This window comes from Ictalurus punctatus, chromosome 27, assembly GCF_001660625.3.
Source record: "Ictalurus punctatus breed USDA103 chromosome 27, Coco_2.0, whole genome shotgun sequence".
Taxonomy (NCBI): domain Eukaryota; kingdom Metazoa; phylum Chordata; class Actinopteri; order Siluriformes; family Ictaluridae; genus Ictalurus; species Ictalurus punctatus.
In genome coordinates this window covers 12,733,339-12,757,366 of record NC_030442.2, presented here as the reverse complement: position 1 = coordinate 12,757,366, position 24,028 = coordinate 12,733,339, and the positions used below count along the sequence as shown (strand labels likewise).

The window sequence follows — 24,028 nt, the reverse complement described above, 5'->3', positions numbered from 1 at the left end:
TTAATAGAGCTTTTTACCTTCCAGTCACCAGAATGACCCGAACATGGTCCAGCAACACTGAGCTAATAAATTCAAACTCCAAGCGGAAAGTGACCTGTAGAAAAAGAGAGAGAGAGAGAGAGAGAAAAGATTGTCATTTAAGTCACATAAGCTGGTAGGTAAAAATGATCTAATCACAAATATGATTTTATCACCACTGCAGAAAAACTGGCCAATCATCCTGCGAGCAGGATTACAAATGAGTGAGTTTTAATGTCTCACAAGGAGTGGAAAATATTCCCCACTGTATATAAAAGCTTCCAACAGCAACAGTGTAAGCTTTCGCACAGGGTTTAGCAGTATAAGTCTAGAATAATCTACTGTAAGTATACTGTGGTCGCAAAGCAAGGCAGCCACGGGCACCGCTGCACAACTTCACAGCTGCTTCACCGATGACCAACGCGCGCGCGCGCGCGCACACACACACACACACACACACACACAAAGAAACCTTACTCTGGGTACTAAAATAATAATGCTTGATAAAATAGACACTGAAGTAGAAGGAAAAACAGGCATACAAATAATTACTTGTGTAAGAGTAGAAAAGTATCCGGTGAAAATACTAGAAAATTAGCCTAGTGTTTTATTTGCTACATTGGATAAGGGGTGATGATACTGAAATTAAAATCTTTCAATACAGTTCACTGCAGTAGATAATTACTGATCTACTGAAAAGTGACTTATGAAGTGCACAATATACCCAATAGACTGTCATTTGGAATTCAGTACTAAGAACATACTGAAATCAAGTACATCTTTGCCTGCAGGTGATTTCAGAGGGAAAGTAGTTGTACCATTAACTAGCTTGCTAATTTGGCTTTGGCAAATGTGCAACAAATGATATTAAGTAAACAGCAAGGCAAAAGTCCAGGAAAAAAAAATCTATCACTATAGGGTCACATTTAAAAGCATATTTGCAGGTAAAAGTACAGCTAGCTGGACTTGGCATGGTCAATGTCATGTCCTGTATTACTGCTCATTGAAATTATTATATATATTTTTAAATATCAGATGAATGTTAATTGCATTTAGTCTGTTAACAAACAAAAAACGTACATGTAAGCCAATCTAATGAGTAAAAAATGTACTTCTCATGCCTACACACTAACACGGCACACAGAGGAAAAAAACATACTAATATTAAATCATTGTCTCATTAGGGTAATAGACCCAAAGAAAAATTCTAGTAATGATTTGGTCTTGAATACCACAACAACCAGTGCACCATGCTGTCCATAACCTTGTCTATGTGAAAGACTCCTGCAGTAAAACATGTTAGTGTTTATTGCCTCCTACCCCAGTCTGAACACTGCTTATGGGCACAGCAATCCACCTAATGAGGCCCTAACTCCCATACTCTCTAGTCACATCCCTTAGCACTGTAAGTCTTGACACAGGGCACACACAGACCCACCTGATAATAGCAGCACTCAGCTCTAACCACTAGACCTCTCTCAAAAACCCACAGGCATCTGCATCTGCCGAGAATATAGGAGTTTATTTTCCTTATAGCTTTTCTTCTTTAAGTGATGCAGGGATGGCTAGAATGATACTCTGAATTATCTCTTTGGCATGGCTCAACGAGAGAAGAGGATTCTGGGTAACTGTTCTGTCACCGCTCTGTGGAAAGATGATTGTGCCTGGAAAAAGTGGCAGAAGTGGTGTGGCTAGGAGGCTTCCTTCTGCCTCCTGGTGCTGTCCAGGAAAGGCATGGAAACTCTTTGTCTCTATTAAGATTGCCAGGTTTTTCTTGAATAGAATTCTTAGGGTATGAGTTTTTTCAGCTGACTCTAGACCACCCGCTTTAAAGCAAAAAAAAAAAAAAAGAAACCTGGTCTTTATCCCTGAAAAAGGTCAGGTGGTGGAAAATATGCTGTCACTTGCAATATGATATTGCACAAAAGCAAGACACAATAATAAAATATGCAATATATTGATAATATATCAAGGTATAAGGTCAATGAATAATCCTAGTAGTGATCATCATGTTAATTTGCTGTTTAGAAATGTGGGATTCAGCCATATTAATTGGCTACTTAAAATAGCACGTTGTATGAAGCTTAGTAATTCAAATGATTTTTAAAATTCTGAATCAGAAGGAAGCTGCCTACAATGTTTCATACCTCAATGTCTTTGAAGACAGAATTTCCTGTTATGAAAAAGGTTGCGATGGCAACAAGTTACAAAGTTGCTAAGTTATCTACATGTACGCCAGCGTATGCTAACGTTCACTAACCTCAAAAGTCCACTGGGGATAATTGAGTGAATATTCTGCAACCACACCAGCTATTTCTCATCAGCAATAAAATCTAAAGTCTGTAGTATTGCCACTTACCTGTTCCAGCATCTTGGGTTTCATCCTGAGCTCAAGTTACTCAAGTCATGTTCTCACATGTGGGTTTCCTCTGGGTTCTCCAGTTTCCTCCCACCTCTTACAAATCTGCTAATAGGTGGATTGATTGGTCTAAATTGGCCCTGAATGAGTGAGTGTGTGTGTGAGAGAGAGAGTGCATGGTGCCCTAAGATGGAATGGGGTACCATGTTGGATATTTTCCCACCTCATTTTAAGGTGAAAATTTGTGGTTGAAACAAATAGCCAGACATGTCTGAATAGCGGAAAATGGAATTTTCTGCTTTCGCCCTGGTGTGCGCAACTGTCTGTGTAGCGTCTCTGTCTAGAAATAATTTTGAGGTCTGAATACTGATATGTGCAAATTTTGTATTAACTCATCATTATGTGCTAGCTGACAGTGTTGCCAAGGAGTTGTGGCGAGTTTTCAGTTCAGACTTCTGTGCAAGATTTCGGCTGTACACAGAAAAAAAATATGAGAGAGAGAGAGAGAGAGAGACAAGATGTAGAGAAAGCGCATTAGAGAGAATCTGAAAGAGTTCACCCATAACAGACCTGCGTCATTCTGCTAAAGTGTGTTTACAGGAACCGAGCAGAGATTTTGCCAGAGATTTTTCGTAGTTTGATGTCCTGGTGTAAAGTGAGTGTATGCAGGCCTGTCTTGTGTGAGGTCACTAAACCAGGGTGAATCTTCTGTTTCATCTTTTAGGATTAGCTCACATAGCAATAAAACATGTCCTTATTAGTGGTGTATAGACGTCACATTAACTGCCTGCAGGTTTACGTCCAAGCACCTCGCTGCCGGACTGAACCATTCCTGGATTTACATAAAAGAGTCAGTAGTGAGATAAGAAAAAGTTGTACCAAGTTCATTCATTTATGAGTAAGAAAGTCTTGTGAAATGCTACTGAAAAGGAAATCATTTTGAGTGACCGGATGGAATTATACTACAAAATATTTTGTTGTGTTTGTTTTATGATATTTTTGAGGGTTTGGAAGGATGAGAATAAACATTTTCACAAGTGCAATATTAGGAAGAGAATGTTAAATCTCTCTCTCTCTCTCTGTCTCTCTCCATCCTTCTTTATCTTCTTGGGCTCTAAATGCTGTTTAATTATATCATGTATAGGCATGAGCAAGTTTGCCATTATACAGTGACAATAAAGCATCACACACACACACACACACACACACACACACACACACACACACACACACACACACACACACACACACACACACTCCACCCAGTTAAAATCCTAAGCTGTTTAACAGCACTTCTCTATCCTTGCACCAGTGGAATATACATGTTTGTATGTTTACAAGTCTTGATTTAGAGCAAAGCCAAAGTAAGTATTCTGCTGGAGCATTAGAAGGATATGAAAATAACCACAGGAAAGTTAGGAGAGACTTTTCTTACCACACAGCAACCAAGAGCCCACTTCACATATACAGTACACAATAAAAGCATGCAGTCACGATAGTACAGAGCTCATAAATCTCTTTGGTCAAACATCAACCACTAATTAATGCATGTCCTATATCCTTCCTGATCCAATCTAACAGCAAACAGCAAAGTGTTGCACAGAATATTGCTGAATCAAATCTGCAAGGAAAAAACCCCAACAACTGGTTGTCAAGCAGACAACCTAAAAGACAAACCAGGAAATAAGTAAAAAATAAAACACAATGAGTTGAAGTTGATGATTAGCCTATAATAGCATGCCATGAAGTGCTTTATTCCTCTTATAGCAGAGCAATTTTGAACCAAAGATTCCAATATTATTTAAAAACGATTAAAAAAATTACGATGTGTCATTCACTAATAAATTAAATATTCACAAAAGTTCTCTTTCCTGCCATGGTGGAAAACTTACTGATTGTTACAAATCACTGACACTGGAGACTCCTTCCACAAATGCTAAATAAATGTCTCCTTACACAAAACTTAAGAAGGCAACAATCATACATTTTCCTGCTGTATATTTAGATAAATAAATCTATAATTTATATTACAACCAGAACTATTGCCAGAGCTGCCTTCTGACCAATCAGATGAGAGAATTCAACATTTCTGTCATAATTAATTCATTATTACCAGTACAAAAAAGGTAAGTACAAATGACTGCAGAGCTCTAGCTCAGATCTCTACATCTGGAACGTCTAAGCCGCGTGACTTCAGTTCAGTGTGAATAAACATTTGGTTTATATTTCTGGAGGTAAAACACATAGGCTATAAAAATGTAACATAAAGACTTACTTGTGTCTTAGCTCTCATAAAGGGAGCACCGACATCGCAGTACTTCTCATTTCTATGCTTGTCTCCACTGTGGCAGACGATTTGTATGTCTGAATTATCCTATAACAAGAAAGAAATATTTATGTATCTGTACTTAAGTGCAAAACTTTGCATTCCCCTTTTCTTGTTTCTAGGTAAATAAATAGAAAAAAAATATTTATACATTTATATTAATATCAATCATATAATGTCATTTTCTATTCAGATTTATTACTCCTGTAATGCTTTTCAATTAAAACCCTTTAATGACATAAATATTACAACAGCTGAGCATAAGTAGCGGTTCTCTTTATACCAAACTCAGAAGTTTGCATCCCTGTTGACGTGCTCTGTAATTTGTTTGAAAGTGTCTCATTCACTTGTCAATGGAAAACGGCTATCACATGACCTTAAATGGATCTAAAAAAAAGTGTATAAAAAATAAAGTGTTTATGAACATCAATACCAATAGGACTTTTATTCAGGAAAGGAAGAAACATAGTCACAAATAATTGGGACAAAAATAAATTGCCAGGGAGATTAAAAAATGAAAAATAAATAAGAGACCTAAAAAAGTTGAGTCAGAAAGTAGAATAAAAGTCATATTTATGCTACATTCATACATGATTATAAATGATTTACATATATGAATGATTTTATTACATTATATTTTATTATTTCTTATATTTTAAGGTATTCTTAATTTTATATTATGAATATTAGTATTATTAATATATTAATATTAAAACACGCACCTTTTAGCCATATTGTCTACTTGTAGATATAAGGGAATCTGCAATATTATTAAAGCCATACTATATTTCAAAGTAAGGATGTGCAAATCTTTGCACTCAGCTCGATATTATTCAGCCATGTGGAAATATATTAAACAGACTTTATGATTGACTACCAGTATTTTTGCTGCGACAGTAGCCTTATTATTACTTTTACTTGTTGCTAATCCATGCACTTATTATTTGCAATTCTACTTCTCTCAAAACAAACTGCTGGCTGTGTTTCACAGCTTTAAGTCTTTACTGCATCGCACCTTTACTATAAGACTGGAGAATTGTAGGTTTCTGGAGTATGAGATGTTGATGTGGGCTCCATAAGCATTTTCTCCTCGGTTCTCCAAACGAACATCCACTACCATTTTCTTCCTGGATGCCTCTATGACACGCTCAGTATCTTCAGGTTCAGACTGGCTAAGGCATAATGCACTGCCCACTCGAAACACTTGTCCACAGAACTGCCTAATGTAGAGAAAAGATGGAGTCTGAGGACGTTTTTGGAACTGGTATGTTTTGTATGTCTGTGGTTATACGGGGGGTGGTTTACGTGATCATACTTGCGGCTGATCAGGTCAGTCTGTGTTTGTATCACCAGGTCTGGAACACAGTGATCATCCTCATCACAGCCATTCCAAAAAGGAAGCTGCAGTAAAAACACAAATTCAGTGGATTATAGAACATAAACATCTCCGTAGGAGAGGACCTGCCAGTAGGTCCAGACTTCTGCTTAAGGGTCTGAGTGAGAACTCCTATACAGTCATGCCAAAAATCCTGTATATTTTCAACACATTCTGTACTTATTGAATAATAATTTTTTTGAGTTTGGTTCTTCTTCTTGAGTTTGGTTAATTCTTAATAGAATTAACTGCATAAACATGCTATGGGTAAAAACCCATGCAATACAATTAAGAATCTGATTTCATTGAAAAGAAATACAAATTTGAGCACAAAAGATGGGCCTAATTCATTGATACAATTAAAGTCATAAAAAGGTAAGAAAGATAAACCCACTCTTAGTGAGAACCTTAACCGCATGACTTTTCATGCAATTTGCAAGTGTTAGAGAGTGCAGGGACTAACCTGGGTTCTGACTGTAGTTGGCCAGGTATCATCTAGTGTGGGACCATTTTCTGGATCCTGTAGACCTGTTTCCACTGTGAATATGATGGGTCTGGCATAGTCTGTTGTTTCCTTGAATAGAAAACGAAACCATATAGACTCAAATACACAATACAACACATAAGTCTTTTATTTAAAGCCTGGGAAATGAAGCTACAGTATATGGCTCTCATTTCTATTACAGTAGATCTTCTTATAGCCAGCTGTCATGACTCAAAGCTCTTCTGTGCTACAAAGTCTGGATTACAAAATGCATAGCACTGGACAGTAGGGCATTAAATATATGGTTTGGCAGGAGAATCTAGAGTTAAAGTAACTACATGTGAAGTGATGTTCAATTGGTGGGCTTGATCTATCTAGTTCACAATGCTCTAATAGTATTTGGAATGTGTATATGGCTTACCATTACGTGGAAGTAGATGTGTTCACAGTTCTCCTCTCCAGGAAGCATAGTAAGATTTTGTGGCTGTTGCCGGTCTGAATCATCCATCACAGCACGAGGGTTAAAACGCTTCTCCTCAATATAGGTATTGTACCAAAGACCTAGAGAGAAGGGGAGACAGCAATTCTTACCTTTACTAAGTATGCAGTCAGGTCAGTACTTTGTACTCATTACATTTTCAAACTCTCAATCATTACATTTCTCTATAATTATATATTCCATTTTAAAGTTATAAGGTGACGTTTGAAAAATATTTATTTAATGAATTAATCCTAATAACAAATAATAATCCTAACAAATCTATGCATAGTTTGTATTTACTGTATCAAGGGAGTTTGCATTGTGAACACTTCTACTCTTACAGTAGCATTTATCAGCGTTTTTACATGCTTGCTGACATTTGAGAGATTAGGAATAAAGGTGTTCTTAGTTAGCCTTAGCTAGTGTTTTCCCATGTTCCTCGGTCAAAGCATAACTAATAAGCATTCAGTAATTAAAATCAGTGTGTTTTCAGATTTTCATTTTGTGAATCTTTCTTGAACTTTTATATATTATAAGCATTTATACTTTTCTACTTTAACTTGAGCGAAGAATTCCAAGCTGTATTTCAACTTTTACCTGAGTATTTATTAATCGACTAAATGCACTTTTACTCTAATAAAGTATTTGGGCACTTCTACTGCCTCTGTATATTTCTGCACATTATAGTGGACACAATTGCACATCCATAACTGGTTAAGCTCTCCATCATTCCACATGCTCCATTACTTCTACAGTTGGTTCCACACTTATATCCTTTCTCTGATCTCTGTTTAAGATGATCTCCAGGGTACAATGTCTGAATTCTTTCCATCTACTACAGTTTCATAGACCCTCCTCCTACCACAAGCAGAAATTGAAATAATTGTCTACACTCACAAAACAACACTTTGTACCTTTCAGGCATTTGTGCAAATTCTGGTTCATCATACGTGAGCACAATAGGTGCATCCATGGCTTAGATGATTAACTCCACCAAACTCAGAGAGCACAACAGTGTATTTTATGGCTATAATAAACTGTGATTTAAGGCCAGTAGTGATGGGATGAATAATACTCAGGAGACCTGAAACCTGTGAGTTTAAAGTCTCAAATGCAGACTTAAAAATGAATCTTCCACTGACACATCATGTAAAAGCATTTACAGCTTATGGAGTAAATACTGTTTACGTATTTGCTAAATTAAGCATCTGTTTGTTGCGAGCTTCAGTGACTACATGGAAAAACTGCCTTTAATGTATCTTGATATTGAGTGGATAACTGTCGGTGTCTTGTACCCCCCCCCCCCCCCCCCCCCCCCGCCCCATCACTCTGCTTTTATTCTGTGACTCTGTAAAACTTTCTAGCAGAGTTAAGTAGACAAAAAATCCCTGACACAAGGATGCAAATTAGAATCAGATAAGGAGGAGAGATGCACTACAAGATTATACACCAAATGAGTAATCAAAGTGATAAATGTTGAATCATTTATTTCAACACAAAGCAGACTATAAAGCTGTACTCAAAATCAACCCATACTCTTCTGTAAATCTGAAGAGAATTAGCATCAGACAAAATATCAGTGGAAAACCCAAACAAGATGTGCTGCAACTTTTACTGCCTTGGCTGTCCATTCCAAGCCAAATGTGACATCTCTCTGCGGCCATTTCTTTGTCTCAGGCTAATGACGAATGTGATAGGGATGCTCAGAGGTCATACTGGTTAAAACAAACCATATGTAGCTTTAGGACCTGAGGTTAAAATGTGATTGACCTTTCACATATTTTGCAACAAATTTGTAATCAGAATGTCAGTGTCAGAATGCGGGTGGGCCTCACCGGCCCTAATCTCTCAGCACTATGGTAAGCAGACCTGCCTTGAGGAAACAAGTGTGTTTTCTCATGGTCCTGTTGTGTTTCTCACACTTAGTAACTGACTGCACTTAGACAAGATAATTGACTTTCTGGCTTTGGTCAGACAGAAGCACAGTGTACTGTGTCTGGAAAGCAAGATCTAAAAGACAAACATTAAAAAATAATTAGAGCATAGAACAGGAGTGTGTCATCTTCATAACCCACACTTATATCCAGACAAGATATTTCATTTACAGAAAATGTACTCAAGTAATAAATATGTAAGAATGAGAAATTAAAGCACTTAACCTAAACAATATGTTGCTTCAGAGTTTAATTTAGTGCTATTCCAAAAGCAACATCATTCTACACTCCAGCTATATCATCTACTATTCCTAGTTTCACTCCAATCTAACTAATCTGCTTTCCAGATTGAGGGCTTTTTTCCCTCAAAACCCAAAGCCTGAGTCAACAAAGAGATCATGGATGATCAAAAGCCTACACTGTATTCACCCATTCATCTTCTCTTGTTATTCTTCAAGCCATAAAATGTGGCAAACTCTTCCTAGTAACCCCAGATGCACCAAGAAGATGTGAGGAAGCAGGAGTTGTTTGTTACAGTCTCCACTAACAGAAGAAAAAGGATTTCTCATGAACGTCAATAAAAACGAAAGAACGATTCAAATAGTTGCAGTTTTATAGTATGCAGTCTGCGTGGAAAAAAAATGATGAGAAGAGCTTTTGGAAGTACACATCTGGGTGACGGTAATACAATTCATATGAACACATCATTAAAAGAAAGGGAATAAAAGGGTACAAAAGCATCAACAGTTTTCAATTACTCAATCTACAGTATATAACCCCCTGAAAGTCATATATAGTTACATTTGCGGTAGGTAATTAAGGTCACAGTTACAATAACTTAGGACACTAAAGAGACCTTTCTACTGACTCTGAAAAACACCAGAAGAAAGATGCCTAGGGTTCCTGCTCACCTGTGTGAACATGCCATAGACCTGCTGCAGGGAGGCATGAGGACTGCAGATGTGTCCAGAGCAATAAACTGCAATGTCTGTAATGTAAGACGCCTAAGACAGTGCTACACGGAGACAGGAAGGACAGCTGATCGTCCTTGCAGTGGAAAATTACATGTAAACATGTGTGCCCTCAGACATGATCGAGAACTTGCAAATGCCTTGGTGGAAGACTGGGGTACCATCATACAACAAGAACTGACAAATCTTGTGCAGTCCATGAGGATGAGATGCACTGTAGTACTTAAAGCAGCTGGAGGCCAGCAGATTGACCCCATCCCCTGTTCAGGGACTCATTATTCCATTTCTGTTCAACAAATCTCTGTGAAACTTGTTCAGTTTATGTCTCAGTTGTTGAGTCTTTTAATGTTGTTGTTTTGAATGTGAGAGGATGTTTCTTTTTTGCTGAGTATATATACTTTTTGCTATATGCCCACTGTAGCCTCAAATTCATGTTCTCCTGTGACAGAGTGGAACCCAGTTTGGACTTCTGCTGTTAAAGGTAAAGGTTTAACATAAAGTTTTGGTGTGTTGTGCATTCTGAGATGCCTACCACAGTTGTAAAGAGTGGCTATTTTAATTGCTGTTGTCTTCTTGTCAACTTGAACCAATCTGGCCATTCTCTGACCTCTCATCAACAAGGCATTTCCACCTGCAGGACTGATGCTAACTGGATATTTGTTGTTTTTTTTTCACCATGTGGTGTACACTTTATCAAACTTTGTATATAAAAAAATCTGAGGAGTTCAGCAACCAAACCAGCCCTTCTGGCACCAACAACAATGCCGGATAGTTGGTTAATTGCATGAATGAGCAGGGGTATTATATGCCAATGAGTTTATATGCCAACTAAAATTTCTTGCAAGTGAAATCTTGCTTAGCCAATAAAATTCTATCTGATTCTGATATTATTTAGAAAGTACTTTGAATTATTCAGTAAACCTCATGGGAAAGGTACTGTATGTAGTGGAGAGTCAGTCTGGACTTGCCAATCGGTCCTGGGAGTTTAGGTGGGAGTTTGTAGAAGTATGTATGCTGTAGCAATCCATAAAAGAATAAATAACTTTGAGGACTGACCTACTTCCTGTGTGGGTTTGACGACAGTCCTGGCAGTGACATTCAGACACACGATAGCCGACATACACGTCACGTCCTTTCCACCACGCCGACAGTCCTTATTGAAGATGTTGACTTTGCTGGGTTCGAATCGGACAGTGGCATGGATGCGGATCACACTGCGAGACCTGAAACATAAAATGGGGGAGGGGGGCACTTTAGCAATGTTTACATGTGGCCTCAGTTTGAAAAACTGAAAATGAAGGAATATACTGTAGCTGGGATATTGTACCAACACTGTCAGCCAGACAAAGCCATTCAGATCAAGGTGCATAAAAACCTTAAGATGATCAGAACTTGAAACAAAAAACAAATGTGGGAGATCTGCAACATCACAGCATTATCACAACACAAAAAAGCAAATCCAACCATGCTACAAAATTTACACCACTGGGTAAAGAATGTTAGAGAGAATATTTAGGACAAATAATCTAGTCAATGACAGCTTTGTTCTAAAGCTAGAAACAGGAATGTCACTTTCTCTGACTATCGTCATGAGAAAACATTTATGTTTTCTGTTTCCCTAAATGTTGTGGTGTTTTTCAGATATTGTTTTGTGATGTGGTCATTTTTGTAGTGTTATGCATCTATCAGCCATCATAATAATGAGATTTTTCCAGGTATGGATTAACTAACCAGAGGAGTATAGCAGCACCCAAAGAACCAACAGCCAGATCCACCAGTCCGTCACCATTCATGTCCATCTTCCCATGGATACTCCTGCCAAAATACTGCAAACCAGGAGCAAGCTCTGCTGCACTGATTCTCTATGAGAGAGAAAGAGCAATAGATATACTGTTTAGAAATATACAGGGATCTCCTGACATACCAGAGCAACTCAAATTTATTCACAGAAGATAATTTAACCTAAGGGTAATGCTCTGACATTTATGACAATTGTTACCAAAAAGTAAAATCAACTATTCCTACCTGTTTATACTTCCTCAGTATCCTGTTGCGCTGGCTATTATAGATGTAAATAGCTCCTCGGTGCTCATCCTCTAATGGAGCTCCCACTACCAGGTCATTAAAGGAGTCCCCGTTTAGGTCAGATACTGGTGCTAGGGCAGATCCAAACCTTGCGTTCTCACTCAGATCACTGAGCTCCAGCACCCCCTCCAGGATGAAACGGGGCTGGAAGCATACAGGAATTACTTAAGAGCCATGGTGGGTGAGTGCCAAAATATTTAGACTCTATTATTTCTACTTCCCGATGAAAGCAAAGCTCCAAGTGAAAACTATCCTGAAAACTTATACAATATCTCAATACTGGGTGCACGGATCTCTTAGTGAGAAAACTATTAACATACCAAGACTGACAAGGTCAAATCCATAAAATGCATCTGTATAATCACTTAAGTGTCTCTGTCTCTAGCGTGTGTCTATAGTGAAGTCAGTGAGATGATATCCACAGTGCCTTTAAAATCAATTAGTATCCTAAGAGATGGAAAAGGTTGAAGGAAAGGTGCAATTTCTCAGAGCAAAAGCACTACATGTCAGCCAAGTATTTGGGCATGCAATTAGCCAACACAGCCCTCCTCCTGCTCAGAATATCATCTCTCTCATTTTTTATATACTGCCCTACGACTGCAGGCACATGAAGTCACTTGTTTTTGGAAGGAGGAAAGGATGGGGGAGGGGGGGGGAGGTGAGGAAAAGGGAGTGTAAGCAAGACGAATAGTGTAGATGGGGAGAGAAAAAGAATCCTCTGAGGTTTAGTTGATATATATTTAGGATATAAAGCCTATAGAATGTTCTGTTTTTTTGTATGATGACAGCAATAGATCTCTAACTAGTCACCTGAGGGCAAGTCTACTGATAAAGTACATATGCTTTAGATCTATGTTAAAAGCAATTTATGTATCGTCTACAACTGTTCATCTGCCATGAAGCTTTGAAAGATATGCCACAGACACCTGCACTAAATATGAACCATCCCTTCTCCAAATCGTTCTTTGGCACGTGCTGACTTCTCTGTCTTCGGAAATAAACCTGAACTGAATTAAAAAAAAGTATGCGGCTCTCTTTCACATCCAGAGTTACTGCCCAGCCTTTTCCAGCTATTAGTGAAGCTCTTGTGCTTGGCAAGCTGCAGGTAATTATGCTTGAAAGAGCAAAAGTTTTCCTACTGAGTTCAATGTGCACTTGCAGCCTAATGAAGACACGGTATGCCGCTGGCATGAGGCACAAAATGGCAGGTGCCAAGTGCTTGTCTGTGCTGGCACAGATATGAGAGGATATTAACGAGGGATTCTAATGAAGAAACACTTTCAAATTGTTCAGTTTATTTTGTTTCTCATCAATACAGAAATTCTATACTGAGTACTGAGATTTTTACCATAATGGCCCTCAGTTTTCCACCCAAACATAGCAAATTGTGCAAATAAGAAAAGTATGCTGCATCTCTGCAGTACTCCTCAGGCATGCATGTATAAACAATGTCAAGATGATGTGTGTTTACCTGGTCAGTAATGCGGTAGATGTACACTTTGCCCCTTTCCCAGCCTCCACTGAAGAACATTGGTGCAGCAACCAGCAGGTTATCAGTGACTCCATCTCCATCGATGTCCACCGCAGCAATCTCACTGCCGTAGTACGAGCCGATCTACACACAGTCAGAGGGTCAGTGCTGGAATGTGTGAAACCACAGGAATGTACACACACCAAACACAAGCTTCAAATTTATACATTTATGCTAATTTGAAAAATACAGACCCTTGAATGATCTGCACACATAAACATATTAAATATGTAAACACAAAAAGCAAATGGATATGGCGCCGAGGTTTGTACACAATCTCAGAATGGATTGCTTTGACAAATAGATTATATTGGACTTTGTTTGTGCGTGCGTGTGTGCATGCATGCGTGTGTGTGTGGGAATGTTTTTATATCTTGGCGGACCAAAACAAATGTCTCCACCAGGATAGGAATATCTGACAGTTTTAACTTTTTTAATTATTTTTTTTTTTTTTACTTAAAAGAGCCAAAAGGTTTCCTTTTGGTTACTGAGGTTAAGATTAGGTGTAGTATCGCATTAATTTGCTGCATTAATAATTGTCAGTGGAAGGTCCTCAAAAGGCTATAAGACAAATGCATGTATGTGCATGCATGCACACTTCTATGTGTAACCTTGTCTATGTTTTACATTGCGCCCTGTGACTGGAAGCATATGGGATGTGTTCTGTGGATGTGTGCAGTCCAGACTGCATATTGTTTCCTAAATAAGAGATGATAACACTACTGAATGAGATTTCTGATTTTCACGCTAAACACAGCACATTATCTTTTGCATCATTACTATGTCCATTGAATATTTAATCCCATTGGTTAAATTTTAATTTTGCCAGATTTTTGACAGATTTGTTTTGTTCTATATGAATTGTTAATGCATTTGTCACTCTTAAATAACATTAATATACTTTATAGTCTTTTGCACAAGATTACGTAAGACTTATTCCCACACATGCCGTCTTTCATAATGACTGCTTATATATGTTTTGATGTCAAGTTGATACAACACTTTATATAAGTAACATATATTTTGTGAAATAATAAGCTTGAGTAATAGTTCCAGGCACGTTCCAGGCTGACTAATTAGAACATCATGGCAGCTATATTTGTCACTCAGTGTGCTTCTTGTATGTCAGGGTCACATAATGGTGATGACGTGACATAAACTAAAACCCATTTGTTGTTGTGTTTTTTTCCTGTGAGACTGGGTTGTAAAAACCAGCTGTATATACACAACACTCTTACACAGTGAAAGATTTAACAATGACAATTGCCTTGTGACGACAGCGTTAGTACAATTCAGTGTGAGTTCCATAATTCTGCTTATAAGATTTTAATGAACACTTAGGGCAATGCCAAGACACAAACGAGTTACGCATATTTCACTGCCTCGTAAGTGAAGAATGTTTCTGTATCTGTAACTAAACCCAGGTGCAGGCTTGGTGAGTAAGGGAATACATATACGGCAGGATACAAATAACTGGTAACTGTAACGGGTGTAACCATACACCAAAACCAGAATCAAAAGCATACAAAAACAGCCAAAATTGCCCCAGAGCTCCAAGGGTTAAGAAGACAAAATACAGCATATAGTAATACATAAAAAAACTGAGACAAACAGTATGTGAATTCCAAATATTCCAAATCTTTGGACAACTAGAAATATGATGTCTTTGTAAATGCATGTGTGTGTTTAAGCAATAAAACACCATCTAGCTTATGCGCTAAATCCTACCTGTTGTCCCTTCAGTGAATGCAGGATGGTGAGCTCTCCTGTGTTCTTCAGGGTGAAGATGATCACTTTGCCCGTGTGGTTAAAACGCGGGGCTCCAGCCACATACAGCTGCCCGCTTCTCGCTGACACCACCGAGGTCACTGTGTATCCTGAAACAATGACGGAAAAAACATTGCTATCAATATAATACAATTTGATAGATCCATAAAATTAAACCCACTTTCAAATTTATGGTAGTATTTAAAAATAACATGTGTATGAAGCAAATTTAGAAAATCAAATGGCAAAATATATAAACTGTTGAGCTGTAAAAGCATTTCTAGAGAACATAGACCCAAGTCCCTGTAAACCCAATTAGTGCCCTGTAATCATTCTCTCATCAGTGTCAGCCTGGCACACACAGATCTGGAAAAGATGGGGCCTTTACGCTTGTGATAATGAGTGGGTAGACTGGCCTTCACTGCCGAAAAGAAAGAGGGAGAGTGGGAGAGAGTGAGAGAGAGGCGATGACAGATTGTTGTCTGTAGAAGATTCCAGAATACATAGACAGAGCTGGAGCAGTGAAGAAACTACACAAAGGAGCGTCCATACTTCTACCCATTTTAATCAGAACCGGCAACAGTGAAGAATGAGAAAGAGACTGAACAACAGTGGTGATGTGCAATAAAATGAAAACATAAAAAGAAAGAAAGATACAGAAAAGGAAGACGTGTAGTTTATCTGAGGTAGTTTAAAATGAGGTAGTTTGTTTATATAAAATGAAGGACTATGTGCTTTATTTGATTTCATGTCAAGCCCTTACATTTTAAGATTATTAAGAAGTGATTTTAGAACTAATTTCAATCTGGCCAGATTGAAAAATCTCTGCCTATCATTCCAAAATGCCCCCTAGATGTGATCTCCATTTATTAGATTGGATATTTTTCAGCCTCATCAATAACATGTCATAAGCAGTGAGTGAAGGTGCATGCGAAATACAGTAGCAGGTTTAATGAATGTGAACGAGGTAGATTATTAACTCATTATCATTACTATTGTCATCTGTTTTCCACAGAATGCATTTGGAGGAGAAACTAGAAGTGGAAAGATTTAGGAACACAATGTCCAATCAAAGCACAAATTACACAAAAGTACAGATGACAGAGCTGTGAAAAATCTTATAGATATATGCCATAGATGTTATAGATATATGCAAAGTAGGTTTTACACCAAAATATTAACTAAAAGTATTTTTAAAATCTTGTTTAAAAAAAAGCTAAAAACTTGTTGCTGTTCTGACCTTACTGAAGGTCATCTATTGCTCAGTTCTCCAAAATTTCAATTTGACAGCCAATTTCCAAAGCAGCTTACAAAACGAAAGAATATGATTCAAATACAAAGCTGAATGGTTGAGCTTTCAGAGTTTTGCCAAAGGGCCCAACATTGGTTCCCACTGACAGCCATGGGATTTGAACTTTCCAATCACTAGTACTTTATTCACAGAGCCATAGCCCACAATACTAATTTAGTCAGTCCATTGTATAGCTGAGTCAGTGGTCCTGACAGGCTGAGGAAGAGAGAAACCCTTACCCAAGTAAGCTCCATGATTCTTCAGCTCTTCAGGGAATTCCTGTGCGTAGGAGGACTTTGGTGGAACCACTTTACCATGCCGGGTCTCCTTTAACACGGCTCCATTCCAATCATATGCCCCAACCGCCCCAACAAGAATCCCATCCTGCAAGCACACCATGACATTGACTTGAGAAAACCACTGACAGTACATGCTTGCTGTTTTTTCAACAATCAAGCCACTGAACCATGATTTTTGACAGAGTGGAAGCATCCATCTTGCATTTGAGCTGCCAGTTCCTGTGTCATAAAACTAATTTTACTGACTTATGAGTGCATCTGAGCCCTAATTGCTGTAATTAATTGCTATTAAGGGCCAATCATGAATCTTTAGTCAAGTTCTTATTCACCGAAATGGTAATCCAATAGATATATGACTGTCTGCCATTAGAAAGTCTTATGAAGGTCATAAAATAATTCTTCCCTGACATTCCCAAACATATTTCACAATCTTTGTGCTGCTGTATGTCATGCATGAGGTCTCTGAAACAGCAAAGCTCAACTGGCTGCATGGCCACTGCACATTTTCCAGTGGTTTTTGCATAGCAAAGCACCACAAATACCCTGTAACCCACTGGAACAGTTTCTAAATCAATATTATAGTGATCCACTAACTCTCCCACTTATTCCAGGACGTAATTCTTGGAAAGGTCATGCATGTGTGTTGAAGACTATTTCCATAGAAACGATGCAAACTCAAAACAATTCAGATATTTAGTGAGAAGGTGAAACACTTTTATTTCACTGAGGAGAAGAATGCAAATTCTAAATGCAAACCATTCATAATGACCATGACTGGAAGAGTCATAGATCATACAATGACTATATAATATTATAGAACCTGAACTGTTTGGTTCAACTTGAAAATTTACACAACAGGGACAACTGCTTAAATCCACAATCAGATTACAAAATAAGGTATGGCCACTGTCTGGCATTAGGGATGTCACTAAAAATGAATACACCATTGTACAAATACAGATATAAATAGGATGCACTATTTTTTTTTTTTTTTTTTTCGTGTGAAAAAAAATTCATGTGAGCAGAAGGTTTTTGCTTTCATATGGGGAAATGATCAGATATGAAGCTTGTGGGAAAAGCAAGACCACATTCATTAACATGATGCATTTAGCATTCACTCATTCATCTATAGTAACTGTCTGGTCAGGGTCATATTGATTTAAATTAGGTTACTCATTAATTCGTTTGTATTTTGAGAAATTGGACAAACAAAATTTATTTGAAAACGTCATGAAGAGGTAAAACCAAAAATAATAACTGCATGAGCAGGAATTTAAAAATGTCCTGCACACATCATTTGAATGATATAACTGAAACTGAGGAACTGTCAGAGCCAGAATTCACAGACTGTGTTGACAGTGCTGACATTTTTTACTTCTTGGCTATTCCAGTCTTTTCCAGTGTTTCCAGGTGCAAAGTGGTAGGGTTCTTATTAAATTCTAAATAAACCATGGCCAGGGCCACTTCAGGTTTAAGTCTAAATCCAGATACAGTTATAGATAGCTGGCATCTTTATCTAAGATTTTAGGGGGAAAAAGAAAAACAAAACAAAAAGTCCTATCAATTGCGTTGGAATTAAGATGAGACTCTGTAAGGCTCAAACAATGTTCAAAGTTTTCGAAATGACATAATGGCCTGGATCTGACATCTCACGATGACTATCAAGCGGAATCTAATTTCATGATGCATAATACTTAGTAGACAGGCTAGTTAGATGAAAGTGAGTTGCAATGTCCCATTTTAATTTTCTAACAAGAAATCATTTGAGGACCTCCATTGTTGGGATATTTTCATGTTACATTATCAACAAGAAGGCTGATGTCATTAAACAGTACTATTGCATTGTTTTTTTGTTTTTAAATTACTATAGCATTAGCAAACAGCTGGCTGGCTTTATTACACCATTATTCAGATGTTCATGCATCATTAGTGACTGTACTTGGCTAGATGTTTGGTGTTATTAGATTGTAATTAGCATAGATAAACCCAGCTTTTTTATGTAGTGGGACTTTTGTCTGCTATAGCGTGACAACTGTTCAATAGTGTCTAGATAATTCCACTTGCCAGGTACAAAAGGTTTCATAGCTAAACTAACTTAACCACTCTGTCTGGTCCTGTAATGAGTTCAACTTTGATCATATCACCAATGGCTGAAAAACATAAATAAGCAATTAAGACCACATGGAACATTGGACTATGTGTGCCCAGAGCCATGTTTTAACAGGCCAGATCCCAGTTTCAGTGAAAACCATCTGAGCGTTTGTGGCACAATTTTCTCAGACAGCTCAAAGTTTCTTTCCAATATATTATCCCTCTTGTCAACATTCAGGTGGCTTCTTATTAAGCATGTGCTATTCCAGGCATTTGGTTTATTGACAGATGAGATTTCCAGCCTTCTCAGTCTTACAATCTGCAGTTTTCCTATCTATTTTGTTCCCACAAAAATCAAACGATTATATACTAATAATTCCTAGAGCAGGTTGGGTCTCATTTCTGGTGATGAATCGGAAAATTGGAGCAGTTACATCAGCAGTGTGACTTAGACACTAATGAAAATATGTAGTGTTCCAGCTGGCAATAAGATTTGGAAAGACAAAAAAAAAAAACAACAGGTACAGTCTGGAATGGGCTTTTGAATTTTGGATGAATGGCTGCTGATGGTTACAGTAGGGAGTGTGGAATTCTCGAGGACAAGCCAGCTGTGTCAACTCGTGAGCCAAGGATTCTCACTGTGCTATCAGCTGTGGGCCGAAAAGAAAAATGCACTGGCTGAAAAAAGACCTGCTATTCTCTCTGTCTTTCTTGTGAAACACTTCCTCTTCTACTTGCTACTATTCCTCCCCTGGGAAGAGGAAGAAGGGCTGTTTTATTCACGTCTTGTGGAATGGGGATTGGAAAAATCCTTCTCTGCACCGTCAGGGACAGACGGGTGGGAGTCATAGATCATGATGACCTCAAGATCCACAGAGAGAAAGCAGGCTGAATTTAGGGAGTGCACGTGAATAAAAAAAGATGTGGAAAAACCAGTTTGTGTACTAAAGGAATGGAAGAGACAAACATGAACGAACAAACAAATAGCAATGCTTACCTCAACGACATGTGTGGAGAAACCAGCCTGAGACATCTGGAGACCAAATGCTGTCCCGTTCTTACTGGTACCTAGAATTAGAGCCAATAGTGAGCTTAGAGGGAGCTGGTGATCTCCTTTGCTGACTTAGAACTCCCTACACAGCATTTTAGCCTACGTCTTAGAGCATCTTAAGATGAGTTATGACACTGAGCATATTTCAACGTGAAAAGAGAGTGCTTAAGATTTGCTCCAGAGAGATTTACACTGCAGCCAATTGCGGAGATGGTGTGAATGTTTTACAAGTTGCAGCTTTTCAATGTAATGTTGATATAAAGCATCACAGTGTGTGGTGCCCTTCTAGCTACCTTCCAAACTGAATATCCTCTCCCCCAAAGCATCCACAATGTCTTTCAAGGCAGCTTCATCAGTCACATTGAAGAAATGCTTATCATCTGGATCAGTGGCAATGTCTTTGATTTCTTTGAGAAAAGCCTTTGCGTCAATTCCTCTGCGATTGTAGTAGCCAAGGACCTGGAAAGAAATAGTGTGGAGAGAGTCAGAGAGAACTTCTACTCATAGGTTATTAGAAATTCTGAAGCCATGGGCAGAGCTAAGTGGTGGTCAGGTGTGGTCACTGCCACCTTAGCTGTGATAGACTATATAAGGGAATGTCCACTACAATATCTCTGGGAAATTTGAAAGTTAATTTCATCATTGTCTAATAGTGAGGATTACAACATGTGTAATTTTCTGCAGGAACAAACACATTTAGCTAGCTAAGACCGACGCAAACAATTCCCTGACCCCACTGACCACAACAAACAAACAGCTGAGCAAATATTGGCCAAGTTTATTTATGTTAGCAATATTAACTATTTGAAGACATAACATTGAATTCCTTCAGTGTGTTATCCTTCGGTCGCTACTGTTAGCAACGGATATTGAAATCATAAAGCTAATATGCTTCATAAGCTGTAGCCTAATCTAAAAACAATTGCTGCTTAGGTGTGTGCCTTTTATGTTTGATGGACATCCTACTTAGGCCATGCAAGATAGGGATAACCACATATGACATCTTCTGTGGATTCGGGTTAGTATTTGCCGCACTATAGATTGCCAGCCCAAGAAAGTTATTGGATCTAACCTGGTCACCATTGTAAAAGGGTTTTGGCTATGTCCTTGTCTTCCAAAACAGTAACAGGCCTTGGTTCTCCTCAGGGTTCATGCTAACTCAACTTCTTTAACCTAGCTATCTTTAAGAAAGGCTTAGACATTCATCTACCAGGGAATGAGCCAGTGTTACAAATTCTGTCAAAGACAGCACCTAAACTCATGGTCTTGATCAGTAGTAGACCTTGGTGCATCAACTCTGTCATTTTGGGATAGAAAACACAGACCTGTACTCATAGAACAAATAATTATTCAAGGGTCGTTGGATAGTTAAGCTATCTTAGCTTCTACAAATTCTACTTGGATCTCTTAACCCTACTTGGATCTCTTAGGTTCTACATAAACTATATGGGTTCTCCAGAGGGACAAAAGAGCTCTTAAGGGTATTCGATTTAATTACATTAAAGAGTTTCTCAAGGTGCTTTGGATGGTTTTATTGTCTAGGTGGAAAAGGATTGTTCAAGTGCCCTAAAAGGTTTTCAGCTTGTCCCTTGGTTCTTTGTAAATAGGGTTTTGTAGATTAAGACATCCTAAGAACCTTTAACTGTCCAAAGAACCATACAAAGCATTAGGTCCATTAGGGACAAAATTAACACCCCTAAAGGGGTCTAGATGAAACCCTTTTCTAGTAAAATAAACCTACTTCACACACTCTCCTCAATGTTTTTTTAGATGGCAAATTGTTCTAACTTGGTTACATCCAGCAGCTCAAAGCATTCTTTGGTTTCTCCAGCTAAGGGAACTATCAAATGTTCTGTATAGAGCCCTTGTCGAGAAAGTTTCATATAGAACCCTTAACTATCCGAAGAACCATTGAGAAACACTCTCTGTAACAGTGCATTTTTTTGTTGTTGTTGTTGTTGTTTTCTTTACAAGGATTGTTGTATTCGGAACATTTAGTAAAAACTAAAACGTTCTCTTGTGGTTTTCCTTGTAGATTCTCAAAGAGAATCTTAACTCTTAAGAGCCCTTTAGAGTGCTAGACATCATTTTTAAACAATGTTTTACAAGTGTACCTTCTCAGCACTAAGACAGGATATTGAGAAATCTAGCTGCTTTATGTCAGGATAATTATTCACATTGCCTAACACTGACCAAGCTGCTCTGGGCTTCAATTTGTATATAACTGGGGCAATTTTGTGGTTCAATGAAATGTACTTGTTGAATTTTTTAAAATTTCACTATCATTTTTCTTCAGTATTTGGATTGGAACCATGCAAAGACTTTTATACAAGCAAGGAGAAATGAAAGATATAGAATGTGAGAGAAACATAAAGACGACTGACTCACAGCAATGGCGTATCGAACAATGCCGTCTTTCTCACAGTCCTCGATGACCTGCTTCAGGTTGGGGCTGTCATGTGATTCTCCGTCTGTTATGACGATCATGACCTTCTTGGCTCCTCTCCTTCCGCCCTGTTTAAAGGCCTGAGATCTAGGAATAAGTGTGATAGTAACAATCTGATCCCTTTATCTGTTTAGCAATTACAAAATGAGAAATTTAGCAATTACAGAACAAGTACTGCAGTTTCATATATTCAGTACCATTTATATGTGAATGTAGGAAGTAACACCTCCTAAGAATCCCGAAAAAGTATAATATATAAAAATGTAATGCATTATATAACATGCACAATACTTTATACATGCCTGTATAAATGCTCAAAGTATTGTGTATATAACAATTTATAAGGCATTGATAGTATCAGGTTATATATAAAGGATTATTATGCCCATTCATAAGTAAGACAGATAGTAGATAATGTCTTAATAAAAAGCTAAATAAAAATCTCAAATCACTTGGACCCTGACCAGGCATAATGCTTTATTTTGTGTTATGTTTTTTATAAACATATTAAACACCTGAGCACAATATAAAAGCCAAAGGTGTACTGTATATTGAAATATATATTTAACTTGTGGTGCAGGTCATATAAAACAGTCTGTGTTATCATGCATTAAAACATTCATGGAGCGATATGATAATGTTACGCAACCTTATATTATGAAGTAGGACTGGAACAATTCATAGACATGGATATATTCGGCGTGTTGTTTACTGAACAGGATTTATTTAGGATTTTTGGAAGGAGTCTCCAGTGTTAGTGCTTTGTAACAGTAAGGTAAAGTTGTCACTTCCAGGTTTCCACCATGCAAAAGTGTTAAAAAATGGAGGTCTTTGCAATTTCCCAATAATGTGAAAAGCTTTTTTTTTTTTTGCATTAAACACTTATATAATGTTTATAGCATTAAACTATAAACTGATACAACATATGATGTGTTGTTCTTTAGTAAAAATATAATAATAATAATAATAATAATAATAATAATTAAACAATAAAGTTAGTTAATAAATTGTTGTGGTATAAGATAAAAAAAGACATAATCCATCACAAGGTGGTAATAAACCATCATGACCCTGTTGGGGGTTATACTCCTATAAAGCATGCCCATATGTGTTTTGTACCTTACTTATAATGCATTAGGATTAAAGGATTCACAGGATGTGTTGTTGTGTTTGCTTCGTGTAGGTTTTTGTATAATCCCTGTTTCTTATGTGTGAGTAGATGTTCATAGTACCGTGCCACACTGATGCCTAATGCAGTGTTGGTCTCCTCTCCGCCTCTCTGTTGTATTTGTCGAGCCGCCTTCACCACTTCCTCCACTGAGCGGTAATCATTTAGCTGGAACTCAGCCACCACCTTTTCCCCATACTGTACCACACCAACCTACCACACACACACACACACACACACACACACACACACACACACACACACACACACACACTTAAGAACATATCTCATGTATAACTATTTGATATACACAGTACATAAGTGCCTTGTTTGTTTTTTTTTTTGTTTTTT

At 37.8% G+C, this 24,028-nt stretch overlaps 1 protein-coding gene across 1 annotated transcript in view; it reads right to left on the bottom strand.

Annotated features, from left to right (window-relative positions):
* The window catches only part of itga11a (integrin, alpha 11a), a 56,532-nt gene that overhangs the window by 9,204 nt on the left and 23,300 nt on the right, over positions 1 to 24,028 (bottom strand). Inside the window, exons 7-22 of the mRNA XM_017458307.3 lie at positions 23,742 to 23,890; positions 22,452 to 22,596; positions 20,357 to 20,522; positions 20,010 to 20,080; positions 16,862 to 17,006; positions 15,293 to 15,441; positions 13,505 to 13,648; positions 11,974 to 12,177; positions 11,680 to 11,810; positions 11,005 to 11,171; positions 6,984 to 7,123; positions 6,542 to 6,652; positions 6,019 to 6,104; positions 5,719 to 5,923; positions 4,653 to 4,751; positions 18 to 94 (exon numbers count right to left, since the gene is read on the bottom strand). Of these exons, the coding sequence (XP_017313796.1) occupies positions 18 to 94; positions 4,653 to 4,751; positions 5,719 to 5,923; positions 6,019 to 6,104; positions 6,542 to 6,652; positions 6,984 to 7,123; positions 11,005 to 11,171; positions 11,680 to 11,810; positions 11,974 to 12,177; positions 13,505 to 13,648; positions 15,293 to 15,441; positions 16,862 to 17,006; positions 20,010 to 20,080; positions 20,357 to 20,522; positions 22,452 to 22,596; positions 23,742 to 23,890 (2,189 nt within the window). The remainder of the gene's footprint in view (positions 1 to 17; positions 95 to 4,652; positions 4,752 to 5,718; positions 5,924 to 6,018; positions 6,105 to 6,541; positions 6,653 to 6,983; positions 7,124 to 11,004; positions 11,172 to 11,679; positions 11,811 to 11,973; positions 12,178 to 13,504; positions 13,649 to 15,292; positions 15,442 to 16,861; positions 17,007 to 20,009; positions 20,081 to 20,356; positions 20,523 to 22,451; positions 22,597 to 23,741; positions 23,891 to 24,028) is intronic.